Here is a 22649-nt window from a genome sequence, read left to right on the forward strand (position 1 = left end):
ATAAGCTAACTGTTTATATTTGGACAACTTTTCTGCTGTGCTTTACTGGAAGGAGAAAAACAATAATTTCCTTAACAACAATTTAAACAATTTATTTAACTCAAACAATAACATTATAGCATATGTATCCATGCTTTTTAACTGATGTGGTTAAACAATATAAAAAAACCTTAGACTGAGTTTTAGCACACATGAAAAACTTAAACAAATCCTTATTTCCTTCTGAATACCCTTTGGACTATAATGTATCTTAAATAGAAAATTATCTTTAGAAAAAAAAATCCTCCAAAAGCATTTTATTTTTAAAAATCCAATTTAAAATTTAAAAATCTGATTTTTATTTTTTTTTAATCATTGAATTTTATCCACCCTGGCAGCAGCACTCTCCTCATTTCTGTCAGGGACTGGGGGCAGAGGAGGAATGGTGGACCCTTCCAGGGACGGGGAGGAGGAAGTCAGTATAGATTTACAACAGGGGTTTGATGGAGGTAGCACCTCAGAGGCAGATGAAGGGGAAAACAGGGAAATCATAGAGAGCCGGAACAACACCCAGCTGACACGTTGTCATGAGAAAGCCTTCCAGACCCTACATCTCCAAGAACCCGACGAGCCTTAAAAGTAGGAGAGCAAAGAGCTCAAAGACAGAGGGCATGTTGCAGCACCCGTAGAGGGGACGAATGAGGAAATGGAAGAGATGGGGGGGTGGAGATTCACTTGGGACAATGCCATTATCCAAGAGGCTGGGTTCTATTGACTCTCTGTGTAAATATTGAAATAAAAAAGGACGGCAAGAAACTTTCCCTTGTCTTTATACTTTCCTGGGCAACCATCCGGGAGCCGCTGACATCATCCTGACAATTTATCGCAATTCCTAATGAATGCTATAATGAGACACACTGTGTCCAACAGTGGCTGTAGAACAGGCATCCCCAAACTCGGCCCTCCAGATGTTTTGGGACTACAGTTCCCATCAGCCCTGACCACTGGGATGATGGGAGTTGTACTCCCAATACATCTGGAGGGCCGAGTTTGGGGATGCATGCTGTAGAACATAGGCATCATGCCTAGTAGCTGCTGATAGCCTTGTCCTCCAGGAATATGTCAAATCCTCCCAAGTTATCTTATCGTAGAATCATAGAATTGTAGAGTTGGGGATCATCTTGTTCAACCCCCTGCAAGGCAGGAATTTGCAGCTGTTCCATATGGGAATTGAACCTGCAACCTTGGTGTTATCAGCATCACACTCTAACCAACTGAGCAATCCTGGCCGATTAGGAGTGAATTCCATAGTTTAACTTTGTGCTGTGTCAAATACTCCTTTTTTTTTTTTTCCCTTTCCTGATCTAACATTCAGCTTCTTTGGCTGGCCCCAGGCTGCTCTTGTATTCAGAGGGAGGGAGGGTTGAGAAACTACATTGGTTCCAGGCATTGGTTCCATTTTTGCTTCTGCCAGGTATTTTTATCAGGCTGGTAGCCACCAACTTGAGGGATGCAGGCGGCACTGTGGGTTAAACCACAGAGCCTAGGACTTGCCGATCAGAAGGTCGGCACTTCGAATCCCCGCAACGGGGTGAGCTCCTGTTGCTCGGTCCCTGCTCCTGCCAACCTAGCAGTTCGAAAGTACATCAAAGTGCAAGTAGATAAATAGGTACCACTCTGGCGGGAAGGTAAACGGCATTTCCGTGTGCTGCTCTGGTTCGCAAGAAGCGGCTTAGTCATGCTGGCCACATGACCCGGAAGCTGTACGCCGGCTCCCTTGGCCAATAAAGCGAGATGAGCACCGCAACCCCAGAGTCAGCCACAACTGGACCTAATGGTCAGGGGTCCCTTTACCTTTACCTAGCCACCAACAAGAAACTTGGTTACTCACTCTTAAGTGGAAAAAGTCTAGGCCAATGTGTGGCAACTGTATTATTTCCTGGGTCTCTAACAGCTGCGTTATCAGCGAGGTTGATCTGATGCTTTGGTTGTGTTTCTATGCTACTTTCCATTCAGATGAATCCCAAAGCACCTTAGGTCCGTCAGGCATGTGCAACTGGGACTCTGTAATAGCCCTTCCTTCTTTCCCTTGCCAGGTCCAGCCAACAGATGAGTTTGCAAAAGCGTCGTGTGGTAAGGAGAGCCCATGTGCTTCCAAATATTTTCCAGCAATGGCCCTTCCTCGTGCGAAGAGTTCGACAGTGACCAAAATGCCTTGCTGCAGAAGTCCGCCTATTAAGAACTTCCGTCCGTTTGAAGAACACTCCTTCCGGTTTCATGTCAGAGAAAACACAGCCTCCCCAAACTCAGTCACCCCGAGGATGAGAACGTTCTATGGGAACAACACTGAAAAAGGAACCCTCTTGACCTCCGAATTCTTCAGCAAGCTGACTTTTGCACCAAAGGAAAGAAAAATCAGACTTCCCTTACAGCAGCACTCTCATCACTTGGTCAGCCGAGCACGTGAGAGCCGTTTTCTTGGCATGCTGTCACTTTGAGCGCATTGTACCTCTGTCATAAGGGGCAGCCCATCCATGGGGCTCCAGGCGAAACCATTTGCCCTCAGGCAGCAGATTTCCCCCCCCAGCCCTCCACCCCCCCTCCACCACCGTTGCACTGCTGCCAGTCCCTGCGCCATCATCATGGCGCCATTGCCTTCACTGCTGCCTCTGTGCCCTTACCACTGCCACTGTGTTCATAGCAGCAAGCTCAGGTGCAGCCACAGGCAGGGGCAGGGCTGGCAGCAGAGTGGGCACAATAGTGGGAGTGTCGCAATTGGGGAGTTGGTGGCATTGGGGTGATTTGCCTACAGCAGCAGTATGTCTCGGGCCAGCCCCGTCTGCAGAACATGCATAGATATATTCATCCAACAGAATGCGAGATGTTGTACAGAAGTGCCTGGTTGTTTTAAAATGTTTAGGATTTTGATTTCTTGGGTTTGGGGTGCATCCAAGAAGTTTTGCATGGGGGGAGGGGATAGGTGTTGCTTATTCACTACTTCCAGTTCACATCTTCCAGGTGTGTAGAGTGGTTCAGTAATAATAATATTATAATAATTTATTATTTATACCCCACCCATCTGGCTGGGTTTCCCTAGCCACTCTGGGAAGCTCCCAACCAAATAATAAAAACACAATACACCATCAAACGTTATAAACTTCCCTAAACAGGGCTGCATTCAGATGTCTTTTAAAAGTAAGAGTTGCTTATTGCCTTGACATCTGATGGGAGGGTGTTCCACAGGGTGGGCGCCACTACTGAGAAGGCCCTCTGCCTGGTTCCCTGTAACTTCGCTTCTTGCAGTGAGGGAACTGCCAGAAGGCCCTCGGAGCTGGACCGCAGTGTCCATAGTGTTATCCCCCTGGCCACATGTCAGAGAAGAGCTGGTACAAGATCTGCGTAGGTTGTGGCAGATGGGGAGGACAAACCCAAGTCTCACCGCAGCTCATTCTTTGTAATGCCAAGCTGTGGTTCATACACAGCTAGTGCATTGAGCAATCAGGTCTTGGCCGCAGGAGCTAGGGATGTGAGAGAATTCCAATGGAAACAGAAACGGGAACAGAAATTGACAGTGTTTGCTTATTTGTCCCATGTCTGGAATGGAAATCAGGCCGTCAAATCCACGGCTTTTTTCAGCCAGAACTTACTGGAACTCAGTTCCAGCACCTCTCAGGTGGGCATCATCACCATTATAAGAGAACAAGGGAGGCGATTGTGGTGAATTCCAGCACCTCTTTTTCTAGGAAAATAGCAATGGGCAATTCACTGTTGTTGCTTTCGGTCCATGAATGATACATAATTGCTTATATATTTTGCATTGATCCCTTTGCATGAATGGGGTGGAATAACATAATGACAACACAATTTACATAATTCGTTATGTATCTTGTGTAAGTTCTATAATTTAGGATTGCCATATTTCCAACCTGGGTTGCCCAGACATTTTAAACGATTTTCAGAAATTCAGCCCAGACGCTGCTTGTGACAGATACAGGGCGGCATAGAAAATGGATGCCTTCTTACATCATTCTTCTCCCAGAAATAGAAGGAGTTCAGCAGCACTGCAATGACTCCCTTACATTGGCACTGCAATATCTGTGTAACTTTTCTCTCCACCTGCAACTGGCAATTGAGGCTGTAAGATCAATTCTGACTCTGAATCTTTGCTCTTATGGAGACTTATACTGTATTAGGTCTGCTGTCTGTGCAGATAGATACCCTTTTTTTCTTTGTAGTGATGATGAGATGGGTGGGGGTGAGTGCAGGTGATCTCTTACCTGTGACCCACAAAATGGGTGCCAGCTCTGAACAAACCTGGTAGATGATTGTGAGACAAAAGTAATAGGCAGGTGCCAGGTAGGTTATGTGGTTTTGCCTGTACTTGCTGGAGAATATGCCTGATGTTGACTGAGGAAACACCCAGGTTAGGAGCCCCATTGTGCTTCAGTGTGGTGTTCTAGCGCTTACACGTTCCATCTTATTTTCTTACCTGCTGTCAGATCCAGTAAAAAAAATAACAATAATGGTCTGGCGATACTGCTGTGCGTATTCAATCACAGCACATAAATCTTGGGTTTTGTGCTACACAGAAAGTGCCTCACTCCCAAGAGAAATCCTGAGCTGCAGGAGCGCTTCGTACAAGAAGCCAACAAAATACTACAACCCACACCTTGTCACGCAAAGGCCGATGGTTCAGCAGCACAGCTTGCAAGACCTGCTGGTGATCTCGCGGATGAACAACCAGTCCCAAAAAAACAGCGACCCAATGTTAGAAGAGAGTTCTGTAAACAGGTAACCGGCGAGTGTGGCTGCCAGGTTTTTGTTAGCAGAAGTTTAACATTTCTGAAGGTGCTGGGGAGAACCATAACTTTTAAGGCAAGTAGCTCATTTTTTTTTGAACCGCTCTGAGACCTCCGGGTATAGGGTGGTATATAAATTCAATGAATGAATGAATCATCCATGCAGTCAATGCACTCCAATCATCTTCCAAGACTGTGCATATACTGTACTTGGAGTGGGTGGCGGAGGGTAGAATTCAAGCTTCTTCACTAATACAAGAAAAACTGCTTTCTGATATATAAACTATTTGCAAACCATGCACGTTAGGCAAATGTATGTACACTTCTTCATTTGTTACTGCTTTCTTTGGAGAGAGGCAAGGATTGGGTTTTGGCCTTTAAACCTCTTCCTGAAAATTCTGCTCAGCTCTGAATTTTCATTTCAGGGGTTTCAACAGGCCTTTGCACTTCTAAGCTTTTGCATTTTTAGGGCTCAAAACATACTGTTTCTGAAAATGACATTGAGGTTCTCATAATGTTTAAATTTCTGCACCCAGGTCCAAATCTTGCACTTCAGGGGAAGTATAAAGTCCATCAGAACCTTGTATAAAGCCAGGGGTGTAAATGTTGAAAACTGTTACTATAGTAGCTATTTCATACAAAATGCACATAATTCATATGTGCAATTTTACATGTAATCCAGGCATTTCTGCCAGCCTGTTGCATTGCAGTGGTTTACATATTGTCCTCCCATTTTTTTCTGAGACCTGATCTATGGTGATATTTTTGAATTAAAATGCAATTATAGTGCCATTCAATGACTGCGGGCAAAGGGCTATTGAAAGTACCCAGAACAATTCTCCCCTTAATTTTCCTCCTTGCCCCTTTCTTTTTAAAAAAAGGCCTCTCAAACTCTGCCACTTTAATATTCAATCCTGAAATGAGCCTTTATCAGTCCATTTTTGTTCTGTTGCTCATTTATTGGTTTCTTTTATTTTTCTCTAGAACAAAAATAATAACAATGAGCATTTGTTTTTTCCAACAACAACAACAAAAAGATGGCAGCAATCTAAAGCTCTCCAAATAGACTCTTTCAGGACCATTTCAGGAAGTAACTAATTCAAATGGCCGAGAAGTGGGCATTTGCAACTGTGGTAGTTGTTATAATAGGCTGTTGGTGGTCTTTGGGGCAAAATACTTGGTGCTGTTGACTTTATTTTCCAGTTCTGTTTCCTCAGCATATCATTGTATTCTTCATTCCAGGGTCTGAGTGGATCTTTCACAGAGAACATGGGATAGTTCCTGGAGCCCGAAAGATGCTATTTTCTATTGGGGGGCATACGGAACCATTTAAACTGTTCAGCTATATCCTTTCCAAGTGAATTCCTATGCAGCCAGCCTTTCCAAGAGCTTCCATGCAGCCTGTGAAGTTTGACTTGTAAAGATAATTGGGTCTTTTTTAAAAAAAAAGTGGCTCTGAAATAGTGGAAGCTCCTGACTTTCTGACTTTCTGCTCCCTGTGGAAGTATGTGGATGGTTGTTTGCCAACTGGAAAATTCTCTTCCAAAAATTTATTTTAAAACGAGAGCTATGTTAAGTGTCTACAGGGTTAGCATGGCTCCCAATCATACCCTCATCTTGATCTTACAGAGGTGTGTGGAGTCCTGCAGAGAAGGATGGTATCTCCTGCAGTGCATTTTGCAGATTGAATCTTAAGGACTGAGCTTGAGGTGGCACATGGCGTTGTGTCTGTTTCCCTTGATGTTTTGTGGGGTTTTTTTTGTAATGAGCATCTGCTTCAGAGGCTACAACTGGAAGCAGAAACACAGGAGGAAAGTAGATACCTAATTCTTCTCATTCCAGTTGTTTCCCCCACTTTAAAAAAATCTTCTTTCACTTCCGGAGGCGGCGCGAAACAGCAATGGCGGTCCTCTTCAGTTGTTGAAGAGGGGCTCCGCGGAAAAGGGTCGTGCGCTGCGGCACAGCGACGACCCGTTTAGGAAAACCACGGGTAGAGTGAGCCCGTGGCCGTGGGATTCGGCGGGCACCAGGAGCGACCTCGGATACGCAGAAGGGACCCCGTAAGGGGCCCCGGAACGTGGAGGGGGTAGCGGTGCTGTGAATCCATCGCTCTTTCCGCGGAAGCGAAGCCGCGCGGCTGCTGCTGATGAGCGCTGACCTTTCTTCTTTGAACATTTGATTGGAAACAACAAACTCGTGAGTAAGAAATTTGAGGCTTTATTTGGACATCAAATTGGTGAATTTCGGCTGAAAGCGGGAGACGCTAAAAAGGAAGTCAGTCTTCCGTCCCTGTTTAAAGTACTGAGCAAAGTTTTTTTAAAGCGGAAGCGTTGAAAGGAGTTTAAAAGAAGTTGGAACTTACCCTGCAAGTTTGGATTTGATTGTGAGACTGTGCTATACCTCTCTATATTTTGTGGATTATAAAGTTATAAGCCCCAGCTCACGGGCTGCCTGGATACAAAGTAACATCAGACTGTGGCAACTGTGTATAGAGACATAAAGTTACATTGGGCTACTTTGCAGTTACAAAAAAGGAACTGTTGTTCACACCTTCGCAAAGAACCTTTATCATCTGCAGTTTAAAGTGAATTTAGAGGGTTTCCCCCCCTTATTTTGGATTTTACCATATTTGGGAATTAAATGGTGGAAACTTTTGGGGAGCTCCCCCTGCTGGATTGTGGAAATATAAACCTCTGAGAACTGCTGGTTGTTTTGGAAATCTTTTTGCCTGGATGATTGCTTTTCCCATGGGATTTACAATTTGACCTTGAAACCTAGACAGTTGTGGAATGAGTGTGGCAGGAAAAACAAGGGCTGCCAAGAAAGCAAAACAAACTGAACTATTGCAATCAACTTTGCCTGTGCAGCCACGTAGATCATCTGTTCCAATTGTGACAGGTCTGCAAGAAGGACAATTTAAACAGCCAGTTTTGGAGGATATGGCTGCAGGAGGATTAGACCCTATTTCTAAAGAAATATTGGATCAACTGGCAGCATTAAATAAGAAAGCTGATGAACAAGCGGCTAAATTTGACCAGGTTACAGCAACGATTAATAAGTTGACAGACCAAGTTGCTCAAAACACACAGGCGATAGGAAATTTTGAAAAGACTATATCAGAGAACCGAAAATTAGCTGAGGACGCAAACACGAAAGCAGACCAAAACAAAAAAAGGATTGAGGAATTAAGAGGGGAAGTAAGACCACTGAGTAGACAGGTCACTGAACAACAGGCCTATCTGTCTATGGCGGAGCTGAAAAACCGGGAAAGTAATCTTAGGATTAGAAATATTCCAGAACTAGAAAAGGAAGATTTGGCTGGCTTTTTGACTGCAGAAATATCCAAGTTCTGGGGTTTGGCAGAAGAGAAAGATTTCAAAATCGTCACCGCTTTTAGATTGGGAAGAGTGGCCAAGAAAGATAAACCAAGGGATTGCTTGATCATATTGAGATACAAGCAAGAAAAAGACAACATACTTGGCCTACATTTTAAAAACCCATTGGTGATACAGGGAAAGACAGCAGAAATCTTCAGAGACATACCAAAACAATTGTTGGACTTAAGAACTACATACAAGGATCTGGCAAGATTATTAAGAAACAACACAATCCCTTACAGGTGGGAATTCCCCCAAGGATTATCTTTTAATTTGAAAGGGAAGAAGGTGAGAATCAGAACAGCAGAAGAGCAAGAAAAATTCCTAAACGATCACGGGGAGGACCTTCGAAAAGGGACAGCAGGTACCTGGCCACCCCCCACGCCTGGTACAAAAGATCCACCTCCAGACATAGACGAGAAGGGAGACAACCCCATCGGCTAACAAGCTGATCCAGGATGTCTCTGCAGCTTTTTAGTTGGAATATCCATGGGGCAAATTCCCCTGAAAAAAGGAAAAGGATTTTTCACATTTTGAGGAAAGAACAACTAGACGTCATTTGTCTCCAGGAAACCCATGTGACTAGGCTCCACAGAAGAGTGCTAATAAACAAGCGACTAGGCCAAGAATTTATTTCATCAGCTAAAGAAAAGAAAAGGGGAGTCGTGATATATGCAAAGGAGAGCCTAGCACCAAAATTTGTGTTCAAAGATGAACAAGGAAGAATTTTGGCGATCGAAATACAATCACAAGGAGAAAAATTTTTGATAATTGGAATTTATGCACCAAATGAGGGGAAATCTGAATTTTATGGGAAGCTGCATGAGACAATGCTGGACCATATGGACTATAATAACATCATTCTGATGGGAGATATGAATGGGGTTGTCTCCACACACATGGATAAGTCACAAAATCAAAATGTGACTAAAGATGGCAGACTACCAAAGACTTTTTTTGAACTCACAGACAATATGGACTTGATTGATATCTGGAGGACAAAGAACCCCCTAGGTAGAGAGGGAACATTCTTTTCTGAGGCCCACCTATCCTGGACAAGAATCGACCAAATCTGGATATCTAGAGGACTGGCACCCAAGACCAAAAAAGTAGAGATCTGCCCTAAAACTTGCTCCGACCATAACCCCTTGAAAATGGACTTGAGACTTACACCAGCTGGATCCTTCAGATGGAGAATGAATGATGCATTGTTTAGAGACCAGGAGATAGTGAAGAAGGCCCAAAAGACGATGAAAGACTACTTTGAACTAAATTTGAACACTTCGGTGGAAAAAAAAACAATCTGGGACGCAAGCAAAGCTGTTATGAGAGGGTTTCTGATACAGCAGAATTCTATTAAGAAAAAACTCTGGAACGGTAAAAAGGACAAGATCTTGGAAAGGATAAAAGACGGAGAGAAAAAGTTGAGACTAAATCCAAAATCAAAAGAAGTTTTGAGAGAAATAAAATTCCATCAAGCACAATATGCAAAACTGATAAATCAAGAAGTTGAATGGAAAATCAAACAGATGAAACAAAGATCATTTGAATCGGCAAATAAATGTGGGAAGCTGCTATCATGGCAGCTGAAAAAGAGACAAAAACTGAACTTTGTTACCAATCTAGAGGTTGAAGGAGAATGTATTCAGAAACCAGAGGAAATTAGAAAGTGTTTCCAGAGATATTTTAAAAAATTGTTTTCCCAAGGACCCCAAGTGGAGACTGAAATAAATAAATTTTTAAAAAGCTATGGCCTACAAAAACTAACACAAGACAAACAAACTGACCTGAATTATAAAATAACCCAACAGGAAATCGAAAATGCCATTCAGAACATGCAACTAGGCAAATCCCCGGGCCCAGATGGACTTACCTCCAAATACTATAAGATATTGAAGGAATACCTGACTCAGCCATTGATGGAGGTATGTAATCAAATTATGGAAGGGAAGGGGGCACCAGAATCGTGGAAAGAGGCATTCATCACTTTGATACCAAAATTGGAATCTGAAAAGACTCAACTTAAGAACTACCGTCCCATCTCACTCCTAAACGTGGATTACAAGATTTTTGCTGACATTTTGGCAAATAGATTGAAAAAAGTCTTAAATGGAGTTATTCATAAAGACCAAGCAGGCTTTCTCCCTGGCAGGCATTTGTCAGATAATACTAGGAACATTGTTGACGTTCTGGAACTTCTACAGACAAATTTGAATACAAAAGCAGTTTTGATATTTATAGACGCGGAGAAGGCCTTTGACAATATATCTTGGAAATTTATGAAGAAGAATTTGGAAGGGATGGGAGTGGGAAGGGCGTTCCAAAATGGCATAGATGCAATATATTCAGAACAAAAGGCTAAATTGATAGTAAACAATGTGGTGACAGAAGAGTTTAAAATTGAAAAAGGAACACGACAGGGGTGCCCCCTATCACCCTTGCTATTTATTTCTGTCCTTGAGGTTTTGCTAAATTTGATCAGGAAGGATCAGCAGGTGGAAGGAATACAGGTCGGAGGAAAACAATATAAACTGAAGGCCTTTGCAGATGACTTGGTTTTGACATTACAGGAGCCGGTGTCCAGCACAAAAAGAGTATTGGAATTAATTTCTGAGTTTGGTCGGGTGGCGGGATTCAAGTTAAACAAACAAAAAACTAAGGTTTTGGCAAAAAACTTGACACCTTTAGAAATAGATGGGTTTCAGAAGGAAACAGAACTAAACGTTGTTAATAAAGTGAAATACCTGGGGGTCAACTTGACTGGGAAAAATTTGAATCTGTTTAAAGATAATTATGAAAAATGTTGGTCTGAAATTAAAAAGGATCTAGAAATCTGGTCAAGATTGAAACTTTCCTTGTTGGGAAGAATTGTAGCAGTAAAGATGAATGTATTGCCAAAAATGCTGTTTCTGTTCCAGACCCTACAGATCGTGGACAGAGTGGAATGTTTTGGAAAGTGGCAGAGGGACATTATGAAGTTTGTCTGGCAGGGCAAAAAGCCCCGAATAAAATTTAAAATATTAACAGATGCAAAGGAAAGAGGGGGTTTTGCCCTGCCGGACTTAAGGTTGTATTATGAAGCTGCATCCCTCTGCTGGCTGAAAGATTGGTTTTTGCTAGAAAACACTGATGTCCTAGATCTGGAAGGGTTCAACAATGCTTTTGGGTGGCATGCATATTTGTGGTACGACAAGGTAAAGTCTCATAAGTTGTTTAAAAACCATATTGTAAGGAAATCTCTGTTTTCTGTCTGGACTAAATACAAGGACTTATTTGAAAACAAGACTCCGAGGTGGTTATCACCGATGGAGGCTAAAGCCACAAAAATACTTAATATGGGGGGTGGCTGGGCAAAATACTGTGAAATAATAGAAAGAGTGGGTGACACTTGGAGGTTGCAGAGCTTTGAAAAATTGAAAGGGAAGGTGCGAGACTGGTTTCACTATGCCCAAATTTTAGAGATCTTTAAAAAAGATAAAAAAATTGGTTTCCAGGTGGAAAAATCAAAATTAGAACTAGAATTACTTGAACCTAAGACGAAAGTGCTTTCAAGAATGTACAACTTGCTGCTTAAATGGAATACTCAAGATGAGACAGTCAAATCAGCCATGATAAAATGGGCACAAGATATTGGATACAACATTATGTTTGAGGACTGGGAAAGGTTATGGACCACCGGTATGAAATTTACGGCATGTAGTGCCTTAAAGGAAAATATTATGAAAATGATGTACAGGTGGTACATGACCCCAGTCAAACTTGCAAAGATATACCATTTGTCTGATAATAAATGTTGGAAATGTAAGGAGGCTGAAGGAACTTTTTACCACCTCTGGTGGACATGCCCGAGGGTGAAGGCCTTCTGGGAAATGATTTATAACGAGTTGAAAAAGGTATTTAAGTATACCTTTCAGAAGAAACCAGAGGCCTTCCTCTTGGGCATTGTGGGCCAGAGGATACCTAAGAAAGACAGAACCTTCTTTTTATATGCAACGACTGCAGCAAGAATTCTCATAGCTAAATACTGGAAGGCACAGGAGCTACCCACACTGGAAGAATGGCACACACAACTGATGGACTATATGCAACTAGCCGAAATGACTGGCAGAATCCGAGACCTGGGAGAAGAGGCTGCGGAAGAGGATTGGAAAAAATTTAAGGACTATTTACAAAAACATTATAAGATATATGAATGTTAAAAATTTGCTAAGGTTTGAGGTAAATATGCTTCAGTATTGAAATTCGGAGTTGATAGAAACAAAGTTAATGATTGAGAAAAGTTTTAATCTCAGAGTGAATAATTAGATGAAAATACAAAAACACAGGAAACAAGGTATTAATTTGCTGTTTATATTTATTATAAAGAATGCAGGGATGGAGGAGATGGGGAAGTCCAGTGGATGATGAAAAAAAAAAAAAAAGACTTCGAAAAATGAATTTTTTCTTGTTTAATTTCTTTTTCTTTCTGTAAAACTGCTTTTGTTGTGTTATTGATGATGGATTTAGATTCTGGAAAAAAGCAATAAAAAAATTTATAAAAAAAAAAAAAAAATATTATTTACCTGAAAAAAAAAAAAAAAAATCTTCTTTCAGCTGATTTTGCATCTGCAAAATCCTATGTTTTCTCCTTATGGGGAAAAGGCTGCTTGGAAAGGACAGTTTTGAGTAGAAAAACAGCAGAGGGGAACAGGTCTAAGCAGTCCTTCCCCCTGCTTTCTTCTGTTCCCTATTGCAGCTCCCAAAGACGTATTATTTTTAAAAAATTAATTCAGGGAGATATACATGTCCTGTCTAGTTTAACTCTAAATTCCTCGCATTTTCCAAAGCAGTGTTACATTAGTAAACCTAGAGAAAAGTTGCAAAGAACAGACTGTTCACCAATCTCAATAAAGGCTTAAAAATGGCAAAGATTTGCATGCAAAGGGGTTTGGCTTCCCCCACTGGAATAAAACTGAGTCCTGTACACCTCTGGATGGTGTCTGCAACGTCTGTAGTTGTAAATTATTTGCTACGGCTCCTGTGCTTTTCTCACAGTTTTCCTTGCTGTGGGTCGTATATCTTTGCTCCCAATTTAATTTACTTTCCTCGCTTCCCTGCTGCATAGCCATGCTCTCAGCGCTGTTTGGCGGGAGGAAGGGATAGTGAAGTTGCACTTAAACTCTCCACAGGCCCCAAATGACTTGCAAGGCGCAAATTGGGCTGCCATATTCTTGGCATGAAATATGGGCCTTCTCGGAAAAGAAGTGCGGTGACTGCACAGCACAGACTTCGTTCTTTGGGACAAAGTCCCTGCAGTTGCATCTTTATCTTACTTTAAATGAAAGTTTATAGTCATGATTACTGGGAGGCGAGGGGCTGGGGCTTCCTGGCAGGACTGAGACTTCCTGGTAGTAGCAGAAAGTGTGATAAAACCTATTAACACCCAGAGCAGAAGAAAACATGGCAATAATGAATGTGTGCTTTTCCATGAAGTAATCAGGACATTCCACCTCTTTATCTTGTGCTCACTGCTGCCAACCATATCAAAGTCGACGGGGCACTTCGAATATACTAATGTATTTATAATATAATAATGACGGCCTGTATCTACTACACGTCAAGTGTAGCAACCGCTTCACTTACAGTGAAGCTTACAAAAACGTAAGCTAAATATCACCTGTTGGATGTGTGTATTCTCAGGAGAAAGTGACAACTAACTTTCTGTATGCAGAATGTGAGATTTCTGCATTCTGTTCAGTTCCACAGTATTTGACCTCTAACCACCATCTGTATGATGATTATTATTAGCACTTGTCCTGTGCCCCATAGTGCTCGCTCTATCAGACCAGGCCCTACCGAATAAAAAATAATAAATAATCCAGTACCAGAGTGGGAACAAAATTTGCACTTTCTGCTTGACAGACATTGTTTATTCTGGTTGCAGAATTTGCCTTCTGGGCTTCTGTGGATCATACATTGGCATTTGCTTCGGCAGAATATGGTAAAATAAAATATATCATAAATCGTACGGGTGCTCTACCAACAGCAGACAGAATAGGGGGCACTGGAATTACCAGCCTGGCAATCATAATGAGGCAGACCATATTTTCCATTAGGCCATATCTGTGCTAATGCAAGTTCACCAAGCATCTGTGAGGTAGCTACCCAAATGCAGAACATCCTTGTTGGATGTAGCACCCTGAAAACCTCATCTTAAAAGCAAGTTTGTACCCCCATGTTTGCAAATAAAAAGACTTTGTCCCCTTTCTCCTCTGTTATTATTAACTAGCAAAATACCCATCATCGTGACCTTGATGGGGTGATGTGTGACTAAAAAGGTGTTCCTACAGGCAGAGCAAATCTTCCTTAGTCAAGGTCACCCACCCAATGTCAAGGGCACAATTTGCCTCCATTGCTCTATAGATTGTTGAAAGGACTACATTCGTAACTTGGTTGTTGAACGCTGTGGAACTCGGACGTTTTGGCTCCTGAATGATCAAAACCCGGACGTGACTGTTCTCGTTTCCAAATGTTCTTTTGGAAGCTGAATGTCCAACAAGTTCTTTTGGAAGCTCCTGCAGCCAGTTGGAAGCCATGATTTGGAAGTCAAATGCTTTGGAAGTCGAACGGACTTCCGGAACGGATTCAGTTCGACTTCCAAGGTTCGACTGTACTGCAATGGTTGTGACATTTTAGTTGATCCTGATAAAAGATCAGGATCTCAGGTAGGTGCCATTGCCGTTCTAAGAGAACAAGGAAGAAGTTCACGGTAAGCTCCGGCACCTCTTTTTTGTAGAAAAATATCACTGCTGTTCCTGCTACGTCTCTGGGATTGCAAAATGGAAGGAGGGGATTTTCAAGCAGCTGGCAAGCCACAATACGTGGGCTGCACTTGGCTCTGTGGAATCACAAGTCGTGCAACATGCTAGGGAATGTTACTGTGCATAGCGGAGATGTCCACCACTGTAATTTACTTAATCCCCAATCCCAGAGTGAAGACAGGGTGAGGTGGGCATATCCAAAGGTGTAGGAAATTGTGGCTCTGTCTTTTAATGCCCTCTAGTTAAGAGACTGGAATGAGTTCGTCAAGAGCAGTTAGGTTAACATGTTGTATAAATGGCATACCCTCCAAGTGTCCTGATTTTACAGGGACAGTCCTGGAATTAAAGAAGCTGTCACAGTTTCTGATTTCATCCCAGAATGTCCCGGGTTTTCCTTTTTCTTCCCCTCAACGTCTCGGAGAACAATTAAGTGTGTGTAGGTGCAAAAACAGAGTCCTGTTTCTACTGACAGTAAAATTCCTGCACCACATGAGGGAAATGGTGAATCTGACATACAAAGCCCTTCCTATAATTTTGAAGGAAAATGTCACCAATCCACTTTAAATTATTTAATTGCAATGCATCAGCAGCCAGCAATTTTTAAGGAAATGCATGGAGCGTCGATTCCTTTATTGTAAATGGAGCCTTACACTGTCTTTTCAAAAGTAAGTCACACTGTATTCAATGGTGCTTACTCCCGGGTAAAGACATTGCAATGCTAAACAATTTTATTCAGAATTAAGCCCCACTGAGTTCAATAGGATTTACTCTAGTATGTTCCTGATCTTTCTCACGGTTTCTATTACTATTATTTTTCGACCTTTTCCCCTGACAGGGACTCAAAGCAGCTTACAGCTAAAATTCTATTTCATTCCATTTGTCTGTGGAAGCTGTTGTACACAATCCCTTCCCTTGCACATTTTTTTCTTTACAACGATCCTGTGAGGTAGGTTAGGCGGAGAGGCTGCAATTGGCTCTGTGTGACCATGTAGATGTTTATAGGACGGGAGAAGTTTCCTAATGTGGAATAGGATGTCCCTATTTTCATTGGAGAAATGCTGGAAGGTATGAAATGGGCCCCTGGCTCCATAGCATTCTAATTTTTCTGGGCCATCTCATGATTGCAGCACAACCCATGCTGTCACGCCGTGACCTATCTTGATAGTTTTATCGGCTGCCGCAACAGCAACCCTGTTGGAGGGCCAGACTGTCGGGCCGCTTGCTTCCTATGCATCCCGAAGGGCGAACAAAAGAGTTAATTCCCCTTTCCAGTGATTAACGTTTAATGACGGAGCCGGGAGAAAAATGATGCGACTTCCAGTCTGAATAATCTCCAGCAAGCTCTGAGTCAGCAAAGATGGTGGGGGCTGGGAGACCAATAACAAGCGACGCGCCGAGGAAGAGTGTGTTCCAGGAAAAAGAAGGCTGCTGTTGCATCTTTTAAAGGCCAGAGACTTCTGTGTTCTTCCTCTGGCGCCACTGAGCCACAAGATGGAGGCAGCGCTGAATGGCCAGGGTGGGCCTACCTTCCCATGTTGTGAAGGCATTATTATTGTCTTGGGCTTTTCTCCTCCTCCTCCTTGTATAAAAGACTCCCTGCTGAGATAAACCGAACAACCATTGTCCGTCCGTCTTTGATGTGTGTATTTTAGAAACCTTTCCTATAAAGTTCTCTGCCCTGAAGGCTTACCTCATATGACCACAGCCTCATCCTGCCTATAGATAAAGGTTTTATTGGGCTTTATTCCCATTATTTTTGTCGTTTGGGCTCGGCGGCGTTGTTTCAAACACATTGGTAGGATTTTTTTTTACCTGGGGCAAATCAGCTGTATGCCGAAGGAGGGAATAGAGCCATCTGAATGTTTCTCCCTGTAATCCATCACAGAACTGTAAGCCTTGGATGCTTCTGATCCAGCCAGAGAACCTTCCAAACCAACACTCCTACCTGGTTTAGTTGCTACAGTAACAACTGGCTGGATATTATCTCTCTACACACCTGTTTTCTTTACACCCAGTGCCCTTCCACTGCTGATTTAGGAAGCAAACATACACATTCTGTGTTAGCCACAATCCGTATCTATACAGTGGTATCTCGGGTTAAGTACTTAATTCATTCCAGAGGTCCGTTCTTAACCTGTAACTGTTCTTAATCTGAAGCACCACTTTAGCTAATGGGGCCTCCTGCTGCTGCTGCCGCGCTGCCGGAGCATGATTTCTGTTCTCATCCTGAAGCAAAGTTCTTAACCCGAGGTACTATTTCTGGGTTAGTGGAGTCTGTAACCTGAAGCGTATGTAACCCAAGGTACCACTGTACTGTATCCTGTCATTTCTTAGGAAATGCTGTATTTTGCTGTTCTCCCCCCCACCCACCCACAACCAGCTTCAATCTGAATGGAAGAAGAAAATGAACTAGGCTGTGTACACACTATACATTTAAGGTACATTCTTTCCCTGCAAGAATTCCGGGTGCCGTAGTTTACCCCTCACAGAGTTACAATTGCTGGCAACCCTTAACAAACTACAGTGCCCAGAATTCTTTGAGGGGGAAATGTGCTTGGAGTGTACTTTAAAGGTATAGTGCTTACACAACCTCACCTGTTTTTTAAGCTGGCAGTGTGTACACAACCAAAGACTGATGCAATGCAATCTGAACTGTCTCTTTTTGTCCCTCTGCCTTGCTGCAACCAAGATGGTGGGTGTTCTGAGAGAAGGAACAGCAATCCAGAGGGTGTGGTGCTATGAAGAGCAAATGGATTGATCAGTGTGCTTTTTATAGAAACCTCTGCAGGTCTTTCCTTGTTCACCCTTACACACACTTTTCCTGAAGAGCCTCACAAACCATGAGGAGCCTGAATCCTCTTTGCACACAAATTATAAATTGCATAATGGTGGTCAAATCACAAAAGTTAGACTTCGTGTGTATCTTATTTTGTTATCTGTTTTATGAGCCTAACTCAGAGCAAGGTTGGGAAACTTGTGGCATTTCAGATGTTGGGAGTACAGCTTCCATCGTCTCTGTTCATTGGCCATGCCAGTTGGGGCTGATGGAAGTTGAAGTCCAACAACTCCTAAGGGTCTGAAGTTCCCCATCTCGACCAAGGATGAAGCCACTCCCTGAAAAGGATCAATGGGATGAGATCCAGCTCTGAAAGCCTTCTGGCAGTACCCTCACTCTGAGAAGTGAAGCTACAGGGAACCAGGCACAGGGCCTTCTCAGTAGTGGCACCCGCCCTGTGGAAAGCCTTCCCACCAGATCCGAAGGAGATGAGTAACTATATAATCTTTAGGAGATATCTGAAGGCACTGGTGAAGGAAGAGGAGTGCGGGAGGAGTGCACCGCCCCTGGCAGCACAATCCCAGTAGGATGCCATTGCTGCTGCTCCCTGGCCACTCTGGGTGCCACGCCCCTGCAGGCGGCATGCCCCGCCCCCAGGAAGCACACCAGCCCCGCCCCCACCTGCTCTCCGCCCCCCCACCCCCAGTGCCGGAGCAATGAAGCTCCGCCACTGTCTGAAGGCAGCCCTGTATAGGGGTGCCTTTTAATTTGTAATGTTTTATTGCACTTTTATATATGTTGTCAGCTGCCCAGAGTGGCTGAGGCACCCCAGTAAATGGGCGGGGTACAAATAAAATATAACAACAACAACAACACCACAATGAGCTCTCCAGCAGGTTTTTTCCCCTAGCCAATGGAAAAAAATGTCCAGTGGCTATGAGGGCAAGGGGATGTAACATGACATTTTTCAGACAAAAGCAGATCCAAAAAAGCCTGGAACATAATATATTCCAAGAAATATATTTGGGGGGGTTGCCTTTGGTGTGGTGGTGGTGTTGTTGTTGTTTCTTTATACCCTGCCTTTTCCCCCTGACAGGACCCAAGGTGGCTTATGGATAAAAAGAATTGCTAAAAACATAGGGAAAACGTTAATTAAAAATAAACAGTGATAGCATTAAAACGGTATACAGTGGTACCTTGGGTTACATAGGCTTCAGGTTACAGACTCCGCTAACCGAGAAATAGTACCTCGGGTTAAGAACTTTGCTTCAGGATGAGAACAGAAATCATGCTCCAGCCACGCAGCAGCAGCAGGAGGCCCCATTAGCTAAAGTGGTGCTTCAGGTTAAGAACAGTTTCAGGTTAAGAACGGACCTCCGGAACGAATTAAGTACTTAACCCGAGGTACCACTGTACATATATAAAAACTGTTTAAAACATACAAATAATTACAATATAAACAGCACAGCACTAGCCCTTTAATAAAAAGCAGTCGGTTCCCTAAGCCTTTTGCAACAAGAAGGTCATCACCTGCCAGAGGGAGCCAGTCTACAGTAGCTTCTGGTCCCTGCTCCTGCCAACCTAGCAGTTCGAAAGCATGTCAAAGTGCAAGTAGATAAATAGGTAGCGCTCCAGCGGGAAGGTAAACGGCGTTTCCGTGCGCTGCTCTGGTTCGCCAGAAGCGGCTTAGTCATGCTGGCCACATGACCCGGAAGCTGTACGCCGGCTCCCTTGGCCAGTAAAGCGAGATGAGCGCTGCAACCCCAGAGTCTGCCACGACTGGACCTAATGGTCAGGGGTCCCTTTACCTTTACCTTTTGAGCCAGCCGAAGTTTCTGAGCACTTTCCAAAGCCAGCCCCACGTAGTGCGTGTTACAGTAATCCAAACTGGATGCAACTGAGGCACATGCCACTGAGGCCAAATCGAACATGACATTTTTATATTTCAGCCAATGGAAGGAATAGGGTAAAAATCAAAAATAAAAAAGTCTTACGGGATTTTTCAAACAAAAATTGATCATGCAGAGGAGACATGAATGCCCTTCTTTTGACAGGATACACATGGATTTGTTTTGGGATAGTTTACTACCCTGGGGTGCTTCCAGGCAGGAGTTTATTGTGGAATCAGAGCTCATGCACACAAATTTTCGCAGCATCCTCATGACGTTGTTTTCATCAAAATGCCAGCCAGCTCTTCTTTTTCTTTTTAATTTTATGTTTGATCTGAATTTCCCCTTTCCCAGAAAATTTCAGTAAGTAAAAACAACCCATTATGCATCCACATACATTCACTGTTGGAGTGGAAGCTCATTAGTGCATTTTTAAAATGGGTGGTTTATCGTGTGTAGTGATTTTTGGGTGGGTGATCTCTATCGCCACACCCTTCCTTCAATTTGCTCCTCCTCTGAGCACAGCCTATTCATTCTGCTTCCAGCGGATCCCAATACGAGAAGAACAACACCAATTTCTGCCATTTGCTACATGCTGAAGGCATGCCTGAACTTCTGCATCCTGATTCAGAGAAGATATTCCATCAAAGTCTCCACACAGGCAGGCTGTGTACGCATTATCATTTGCACAGCTGGAGTCTGAAGATGTGTATACATGGCATGAACCACAATCCACACCTCTCCTGTAGTTTCTTGAGATAGACTCCTGCTTGATGCACTTTCCTGCAAATCAGTTACCAGCTGATTAGAAAACAGAAGCCACAGCTAAGCTGATGTGTGTACAGTTCAGCCAGCCATTGCACATGTGTGGACAAACAGCTTTAGTGAATTTGGGGTTTGGCGTGGGAAAACAAATCAGTTAATGGGCATTGGGTGAAGATAAACCCACCCACCCTTCTCTGGGGTGTACAGCAACATAAGGATGTGACTGGAAACACAGCAGGTGAGGAACAGCCTTGCTCTATTTTAAGCTGCTAATGTCAGGTCCGGATTTAGGTTTGATGAGGCCCTAAGCTACTGAAGGTAATGGGGCCCTTTATATGTCCAGCTGTCCTTTTGCCAACAACATATTGTCGCTGTTTTTTTGTGTTGAATATATGCTATATGGTAATTTATGGACCTAATAGGTATCTAAAGCCATTTGCACATGTTGCCATTCAGCCAGTCCATGCAGAATGTAGGCACCCTATATATAGAAAGGAGCAAACCAGTGATATTTTAGGGAGCAGGTGGGGCCCATTACTTACATCATAGGAGCCTACACAACACAAAACACTGTTGCTGTATGTAGGTTTTATTTTATTTGTTTTTTATTTTATATTTTGGAAATGTACATCCAGGTTGTTTTTTCCTTTAATTTTTTTTGGGGGCCCCAAGAGAGTTTGGCCCTAAGCTATAGCTTGTTTAGCTTATACATAAATCCGCCACTGGCTAATGTGTACATAGCCCATGTTGCTTTGAGGTATTGCATGAGACCGTTGACTGGATACCTCAGAAACTCATGTGTGGATGGCAACACAGACCTCAGGGTTTGAGGCACAAAGCAGCACAAAACTTTGACCAAGGTTTTATTTTTTAATTTCCCTACATTTGTATTCCAACTTTCTTCCATCATAGACGCCAAGGCAGGATCCATGTGGTTCCCAGGTAGTTGTTCATCCAGGCACTGACCTGACCCAGACTTGTTTCAGCAAGGTGGGGGCTTGGGACTGGTCATGGGGGGGCATACTTTTTTCGATGGCAGCACAAGACTCAGAATTTGTTGCACAAAGCAATTCAAAACTAGCCCCAAACTTTGGCCTATCAGAGAAGATTCCTTCTCTGAGTTGCTTTATGGAATATAGGATGTATCCACAATAGAGACACTTACATATTATGTCCAGCTAAGAGAAAATGTGCTTTTCTTTTCAAAAACAAATGTATAGAAAAATGGGTGGTTTTTATCTCCTCCTGATACAAGTAATTTAACAAAGAAGATAGACTACTCTTTAAGTTTGTGAGTTAGGTTTTTCCCCCCTCTTTCGTGATATATGATTAATAAGTTTGCATTATCCTTTCTTTGATTGCAACTTGTTTTTTGTTAAATAAAATGATTAAAAATTTATTGTAGGAAAAAATACCTTTGGGTGGGGTTTTGAGGGTATATCAGACTTTGGGGTTTGCATTTAACACTCCTTTAGTGCAGTCCTGTGCCAATCTGCAGTGACAACAACAACAATTTATTACTTATACCCTGCCCATCTGGCTGGGTTTCCCTAGCCACCCTGGGCGGCTTCCAACAAGAGATTAAAAATACATTAAAAACCACACATTAGAAACTTCCCTAAAGAGGGCTGCCTTCAGATGTCTTCTTAACGCCAGATAGTTGTTTATTTCTTTGACATCTGATGGGAGGGTGGGTGCCACTACAGAGAAGGCCCTCAGGTTGGCCCAATCTGCCTCGGAGTTGAGATCTGGGACAATTAATCAGCAGGTGTCCTGGTCCCTGGAGCTGTGCCCCACAGTAAACCACCCTAAACCACAGTTCCAGGAGAAGCTTGAATGGCTGCAACCCGGCCCTGAAAAGACACAGGAGTTTCCCCAGCAATTTTCAGCTTCCTCTTCTGCACAATCTTCTCGTGTCTATTTCCAAAGTGATAAAAATGATGGTTTGGTCAGGAATGTGCTGTTATTGGTCTCATTGTTGGGCACACTGCATAGCATCTGAACTTTCAATGCGTTAGATGTTGCCCTTGGAAGTGTATTATCTGATGGAGCCATCAAAGAAGGTGGCCTCAAATGGAGCCACTTATAAGAAGCAACTCTTGGTTGGTGGTGGTTCCTTGACATCGAGTAGGTAGGCCAAAGTGGAAACTGACCAACCCCACCACTGGAATATTGTCTTTTGGTTGCAATTGTCCTCTTACAAGTTTCCATTCATTTCCATGGGCCATAGGCAAGACAACATCTCACCTAATGATGTCATGCAG

General features: G+C 43.1%; 1 protein-coding gene across 3 annotated transcripts in view; it reads left to right on the forward strand.

Annotated features, from left to right (window-relative positions):
• The window catches only part of TTLL6 (tubulin tyrosine ligase like 6), a 37008-nt gene extending 30360 nt beyond the window's left edge, over nucleotides 1-6648 (forward strand). For all 3 annotated transcript variants that reach the window (XM_053360504.1, XM_053360503.1, XM_053360505.1), the window contains 3 exons: nucleotides 2076-2442; nucleotides 4569-4770; nucleotides 6021-6648. In XM_053360504.1, coding sequence (XP_053216479.1) covers nucleotides 2076-2442; nucleotides 4569-4770; nucleotides 6021-6027 — 576 coding nt within the window. In that variant the 3' untranslated portion in view covers nucleotides 6028-6648. The remainder of the gene's footprint in view (nucleotides 1-2075; nucleotides 2443-4568; nucleotides 4771-6020) is intronic.
• The last annotated feature ends 16001 nt before the right edge of the window (nucleotides 6649-22649 follow it).

Source organism: Podarcis raffonei, chromosome 13 (assembly GCF_027172205.1).
Source record: "Podarcis raffonei isolate rPodRaf1 chromosome 13, rPodRaf1.pri, whole genome shotgun sequence".
NCBI classification, from domain to species: domain Eukaryota; kingdom Metazoa; phylum Chordata; class Lepidosauria; order Squamata; family Lacertidae; genus Podarcis; species Podarcis raffonei.